This window comes from Rana temporaria, chromosome 11 (assembly GCF_905171775.1).
Source record: "Rana temporaria chromosome 11, aRanTem1.1, whole genome shotgun sequence".
Taxonomy (NCBI): Eukaryota; Metazoa; Chordata; class Amphibia; order Anura; family Ranidae; genus Rana; species Rana temporaria.
Window position 1 is genome coordinate 24,592,624 of NC_053499.1, and position 7,278 is coordinate 24,599,901.

General features: G+C 45.0%; 1 protein-coding gene across 5 annotated transcripts in view; it reads left to right on the plus strand.

Moving 5' to 3' along the window:
- ATG13 (autophagy related 13) overlaps positions 1-6,225 on the plus strand; it is a 45,548-nt gene extending 39,323 nt beyond the window's left edge. For all 5 annotated transcript variants that reach the window (XM_040328195.1, XM_040328197.1, XM_040328199.1 and 2 more), the window contains 3 exons: positions 1,108-1,215; positions 1,353-1,478; positions 4,847-6,225. In XM_040328195.1, the coding sequence (XP_040184129.1) occupies positions 1,108-1,215; positions 1,353-1,478; positions 4,847-4,924 (312 nt within the window). In that variant the 3' untranslated portion in view covers positions 4,925-6,225. The remainder of the gene's footprint in view (positions 1-1,107; positions 1,216-1,352; positions 1,479-4,846) is intronic.
- The last annotated feature ends 1,053 nt before the right edge of the window (positions 6,226-7,278 follow it).

Sequence of the window (7,278 nt, forward strand, 5' to 3'; positions counted from 1 at the left end):
AACACCCCCCCCCCCCAATAATGTATGCAATTGCCCACCACAGTACCAATCACTGTCCAGTGGTAACACCTGTCAGTACCTCATCAGTGCCACCTGTCAGTACCTCATCAGTGCCACCTGTCAGTGCTGCATATCAGAGCTGCCTATTGGTGCCATCAGTGCTGCATATCAATGCCCATCAATTCTACATATCGGTGAAACTTTATCAGTGCCAATATACAAAGAAAAAGATCCGCTGCTCCTGGTGTATGATGATAACCTGGGGTGGACTGTCTCGTAGAGTGCCAGCCCCGACCCTGCACATCCAGGAATTCCGATTTGCCTTTTATTGTTCAAAGTTATAATACCAAAGACCCCAACACGAGGCCACGTAGACGCGTTTCACACATACATCTTGTGCTTAATCATTAAGCACAAGATGATTAAGCACAAGATGTATGTGTGAAACGCGTCTACGGGGCCTCGTGTTGGTGTCTTTGGTGTTATCACTTTGAACAATAAAAGGCAATCGGAATTCCTGGATGTGCAGCCATTTAATTTTTTTTACAACTTTATCAGTGCCAACTCGGTACACGTCAGTAAAGGGGAAAACAACATTTTATGACAGACTAAAAAAAAAAAAAAAAAAGCGAATATTTTTTTGTCTATTTTTTGCTAAACGAAAAAAAAAAAAACGCAGAGGTGATCAAATACCACCAAAAGAAATCTCTTTGTGGGAAGAAAATTATAAAAATTTAGTTTGGGTACAGTGTTGCATGACCACGCAATTGTCATTCAAAATGCGACAGCGCTGAAAACTGTCCTGGGCAGGAAGGGGCGTAAGTGCCTGGTATTGGAGTGGTTAGGTATGCAATATAAATAATTCCTGATCTTTAGCATACATTTTTCTATAAAATAAGATATAAAATCTGATTTGGTTTCTGGTAATCAAAAAATGTTGTGTTCGTGGGCTCCTTTCCAGTTTTAGTCATTTAGTTGTGATGATTTTAGAAATTGATTCACCATGATTCTCTGTCCAGTTGGCTCCCTAGGGAGAAAGTGAGCGGAAAGAGATCATTGTAATCTGAGAGTATCCGTCTTCCACACTCCCTGCCTTTCCTTTTGTAGGTGATGTGTCCTGACAGTCCCGAGGAGGTGTCACCAGATGCTCGAAGCTTGCAGAGTTCCTGCTCCAGCAGTGAGGTTCCTCAGGATGACTTTGTGATGGTGGACTTTGTAAGTTGCTTATTGACACAACATGGTTAGCGTGCCCCAACACCTGCTGAACGGCACGGTGTCCACAGAATATGCAACTAATACAGAAAATATACATCCCCTTTTTCCACTGGTTCTCTTTTTTTTTCCTCTCGCAGCGACCAGCCTTCTCCAAAGATGATCTGCCCATGGATGTTGGGACTTTCTACCGGGAGTTTCAGAACCCGCCGCAGCTGAGTAGCCTCTCCATAGACATCGCTGTGCAGTCAATGGCAGAAGATCTGGTGAGGACAGACATTTGTTCTACAAGCCAGCCTGGTGGTGGATCTAGAACCTAAAGCTGTGTGTGGAACAACTCCTATTCTGGGATGCCCAGGAGGGTTCAGTAACACAAGAATGCTCTGAGAGTCCGGTCAGCAAGCAGTAGTAGTAGTAGTATTTATGACAGTGTAGCCACTCCTTGATATAAGATTATGCAAAATAAAGCAAGTGATGAGTGTGCAACATCTTCAGTGGAGCTGCCTCCTCTGCTGGGGATGCTAATGGGAAGATTGTGTGTGTGTGTGTGTGTGTGTGTGTGTGTGTGTGTGTGTGTGTTGTTTTTTTTATTTTGTTTTTATTTTGTTTTTATTATTTTTTAGTTAGATCATTTTTGCTAGTGAAGGCAAAGTCCTACTTGGGATAGCATTTTGCTTTTTTCCTAATTTAAGTTTATAAGGTAAAAGTTTTGCTGAAACTCACATTTGTTGCCCTGCCATGCAAAACCCATAGGGCCAGATTCAGGTACAGCGGCGTAACTTTGAGTGGGCGTAGCGCATCTCATATGCGCTATGCCGACGTAACATAGAGAGGCAAGACCAGTATTCACAAAGCACTTGCTCCCTAAGTTACGGCGGCGTAGCGTAAATGGGCCGGCGTAAGCCCGCCTAGTTTAAATTAGGAAAGTAGTGGGCGTGTTGTATTAAAATTAACCGTGACCCCATGTAAATGAATGGCCGAACGGCGCATGCTCAGAATCACGTTGCATATACTCCCTAAGATACGACGGCTCAATGCGTACGACGTGAACGTAACCTACGGCCAGCCCAATTCACGTACGACTTACGTAAACAACGTAAAATCCGACGGCTGTTCCGACGTCCATACCCTAACATGACTTACCCCTGCTTTGAGGGATAACTTTACGCCGGACGTACGCCTTACGTAAACGGCCTAGCTTACTGCGACGGGCGCAAGTATGTTCGTGAATCGGCGTATCTAGGTAATTTACATATTCAACACGTAAATCAATGGAAGCGGCCAGCGTAAATATGCACCCAAGATACGACGGCGTAGGAGACTTGCGTCGGTCGGATGGAGCCAGAATTCAGGCGTATCTGGTTTCAAGAATACGGCGTATAGATACGAAGGCGCAGCCGTGGACTTGCGCAGCGTATAAGAAGATATGTCGGCGTAAGTCCTACGTGAATCTGGCCCATATTTGTTAAACGTTTACCCTGCCCAGAGCTTGTAATTCTCAGGCACCTTGTAATGCAGACACCCCTGCTAGAAAGCACAGCTAGATCTTTACACAGTACACTTCTGAGCTGTTAAAGCTGCCTACTCTGTTTTCACCACACATGAGCTTCAGCATGTCATATAGAGCCTGCTTTATTTTCTGGCTGGAAGATGTCCAGCATCCTTGGCTCATTCTTCCCCAGCCCTGCTGTCTCTGGCAGCCCATTTCATTCATTGGATATCATTTTTTTTTCAGTCATGGAATTTCTGCATCCCTTGTGGACGTTACTTTATGCAGTCTGCCTTGGACCGCCCACTGAAATTCTTCCAATGTGGAATTTTAATATTTGCATTACTCCTCCCAAGAGCCGGCCCACTGCTTGCATTGGGGCTGAGCGCTCTTCAGAGGAGTACTAAGAAGCACAGACACCCAGCGGCGATGTCACTGGGTCTACAGCAAGGTATCAAATGGAAAGCAGGGAGGGTCAGGGGAACCTTCAGTATAAATGAAGCTGCACCAGTTGTGCAGTTGGCATTTAAAGACTAAGGGGCTGAGTTACTAAAACTGGAGAGTGCAAAATCTGGTGCAGCGATCTTCAGCTTGTTCAACTAACTGGTTCAGGATTGCCCTAAAGCAGTTTTACTGCTACAGGGCGGCACCTGTGTGCCAGAGTACGCGTAGAAATGTGATCTGATACTTCCAGGTGTGCAGCGCACTTCAGCTGTGAATATACACCGTGGACTCGATGTCCGCCGCTTATCTTGAGAAAAGATACAGAACACTGATCTTCCTCTGTAAACAAGGCAGAGCCTCATTCTGCCAGGAGGGAAGGGATGGAATTTGTGTTCCTGCTGATCGCTGCCATTACTACTAAAAGAATAAAATACAAATATCCCATAGTTTTGTAGACGCTATAACTTGCGCAAACCAATATATACTTATTGGGATGTTTTTGTACCCAAAAATTAGTAGCAGAATACATATTGGCCTAAATTTATGGAGAAATTCGTTTGTTGTTTTTTTTTTGGGGGGGGGGGGTGTATATGTTTTATAGCAGAAAAAAATTAAATCTGTATTACATTTTAAATTTTTTTTCTAAATTGTTTGCTTTTTTTGTTTAGAGCGCAAAATATAAAACACAAAGGTGATCAAATACCACCAAAAGAAGGCTTTATTTGTGGGGTAAAAGGTCATCAATTTTACAGCGTCGCATGACTGTGCAATTGTCTGTGCAATTGTCAGTTTAAATAGCGCAGTGCCTTATTGCAAAAATAGCCTGATCATGAAGAGGGGGGGGGGGGGGGGGTAAATCTTCCGGAATTCAAGTGGTTAAGGGGGTTGTAAAGTCAGAAGGTTTTTTATCTTCATGTATGATATGCATGAAGATAAACCTGTGTGTGTGCGCAGCACCCCCCCCATAATACTTACCTGATGTCCCTCTCTGCCCCGCGATGTCCCTCTCTGCCCCGCAATGTCCCTCTCTGCCCCGCAATGTCCCTCTCTGCCCCGCAATGTCCCTCTCTGCCCCGCAATGTCCCTCTCTGCCCCGCAATGTCCCTCTCTGCCCCGCAATGTCCCTCTCTGCCCCGCAATGTCCCCCTGTGTCTCAGCAGTATGAGATTCTCCCTCGTGATTGGCTGAGACATGGCAACAGCACCATTAGCTGCTGTTACTGTCAATCAAGGTCAGCTAGCCAATCGGGGGGAGAAGGGGTTGGGGCTCTGTGTCTGAATGGACAAAGGGGGCTGTGACTCGGGTGCCCCCATTCCAAGCTGTTTGCTGTTGGGGCAGTGAACAGGAGGGAGGGGTTAGGATCACAGAAGAGGGAGAAGAGGAGGATCAGGGCTGTTCTGTGCAAATCCACTGCATCAGAGCAGGTCACTATAACATGATTGTTTTTTTTCTATAAAAAAAAACAATCAAGACTTTATAATCACTTTTAAGTTTAGACAAAAAGCTGATTGGTTACTTTGCACAGCTGCACCAGATTTTGCACTCTCCAGTTTTAGTAAATCAACTCCCAAATATTCAGATTCTTGCAAAAGCCCAAACCCGATTGGTTCTGCTGACTGGGGGCTTTAATTTTCATAAATAAATAAAAAAAAAGCCATGTCCCAGTGTACTTAAATTTTCACCCTCTGCTTTTCTCCACAGGATTCCTTGCCAGAGAAGTTGGCTATGCATGAAAAGAACATGGAAGAGTTTGATGCTTTTGTTGAATCTTTACAGTAAGATGAAGGACCCTGACCTTGGGAGGTGGTTCTGGATGATCTTCCATTGCCTGACCCCTCTGCTAATCTCAGACACTTCCCTGCTGTGCCCTGTCCTGTAATTCATTAGGGAGCACCTTCCAGTCTTCTATAGGGACATCCTTGCAGCATGGCTGCTGACTTTAAGCGGTGAAACGTAGCAAAGCTTTTTACAACCTGCCTTGTATGCTGAAAACTGAGGTACAAGAGGCAGGTCTAAGAGTTGTACTGCTGGACATGGAGGCGAGATGAAAGCCAGAAGACGGAGAGCTGTATGTGTACCGGCCCTTAGTCATCAGAAAAGCACTTCTTATATCTGCGCAGTCTATTTGCTGTAAATATAACGTCAGACTGCCCCGCACCTTACATGTACCATCCGCACTACAACTGCCCCTCCTCCATCCCTTCTCATTTGTTCTTTTCTCAGGTATACCAGAAAAAAAGTTTGTTTCCCCCTCTAATGCCCACAAGTGTAGCAAATCCACACATGTTAACGACAATGCTTTCTTCTCTGTGTCCCTCTGACAAAGGCAGGCCACAGATGATGCAAATTTCTTTTCTGCAACCACGGGTTGCAAAATTGCTCGAGCGCCCCATCAACACAGTGTCAGTGTTGATGGGGGAATCCCTCCCACGGAGCCATTGTGTTTTGCTAACGGTTATATCCACTGGCAATAATGACCTGTACAAATACGACATGCTGGTTGTACCCAAGTCAATTGATGAGTCTACTTGGGTACAATCCCATAGATGGTGTGAATCTCTACCGGTTTCGCAGGAACTGGCTGAGATTTGAACCGGCTTTAGTTTCACTTTGTAACTTGGGCCTGGTTTTATGACTACACCTCCCCAACTTCCCCATTTAGACAGACTCCTTGTGTCAGCAGGGCTTAGCTATGATATCAGGAAAGTCAGGCACCAGTAAAAATGTAAACCTAGAACACCTTTTTAAAACCTAAAATGGGTATCACTCTCTGCACAGCACTGGAGAGTTTACTCCACACTGTGCCTACATTTTGCCTGCCATTAAATACAGGCCATGGTGTGTAGAGCCTGCAGTGCAAATCAGAGTCCTCTGCAGTGGTGGCCCATCCATTGAGGGTGCCACCCCCCTATCCATGCTGCCACGCCCTCCCCATCCAATGCGTCCGGCCCCTTGTAGGATGCCGGGTGCATGAATTCCAATGGCAGGGGTGGGTTTTTTTGTTTGTTTTTTTAAGGACTAATTAGACCCAGAGACTCTTAATAGGCTTCAAAATAGGATGGGCTTGGGGTGTGCACTCACAGCCCACCCAGGTGTGTTAGAATAGCGAATTAATATTTGCTGTTCTTCCTCCCAGCCAATCGGGAAGCTGGTCTGAGATCTGTCACCCGATTGGCTGAAAGGACAGGTGATCCTATTAATGCCTAGGAGGAGAGGATGCATGGAAACCGCTGTGATTGAGGAGAAGACCGAGCAGGAGTCGAGGTGTTCCTGTTGCCCGCCACCTAGATGGGGTGCCGGACCGACCACCAGACGGCTGGGCGGGGGGGGGGGGGTTGGTGGTTAAGTACCGCCACACCAGCCCTCTGCATAATGCTATAGAGAACAAGTTGTGATAGACAGAAACTGGTCTTGTGATCAGGCTATCCTCCTCCCACCACCTTTGTTTCCATTTATGATTGGAATGTGGCTTTGCTTGCTTTGGCACTCCAAATGCTAGGTACGGTTGTAAGGCACAGCTCGGCACAATATAAATGTGCATTTATACCACTACTTTATAATGGGGCCCTGAAATCATGGGGGCGCACAGGGCATCTTGTTGTTCCTACTCTTATAAAAGGACATTTTTTTTAAGTTTAAAATAGGAGTTGCAGGTTTACTTTAAGAGATTGAAAATTCAGACTTCCAGGCTGCCATTACAAGTAATCCTTCCTTCCCTCTCAGATATTTGACATTACTGCAGATGCAGCAGAAGGATTGAGATCCCTTTTCTTAGTATCACAATGTCTGTGATGGCAAAGTTGGGTTTCCTGGTGACATTGTCTTATCTGGGAAGTTCCTGTGACTGTTTTTGTCCCCCACATATTACTGAGATATCAGTTTTGGGTGGAATTGGTCCATTAACCACAACGAGCCTCATTTATCAAAGTATATGAAATAAATGCTGTAAACTAATTTCACCACTTTAACTCGTTAATTTATAAGCTGAGAATTAGACATGTGCAATTCGTTTAGTTTCTAATTGTTTTTTTAACAAATTCGGAAATTCATTAATTCCAAATTTTCGGACTTCCAAATTTTTTTTTTCCCGAATTTTCGCTTTTCCGAAATTCGAAAATGACAAATTCGAAAAT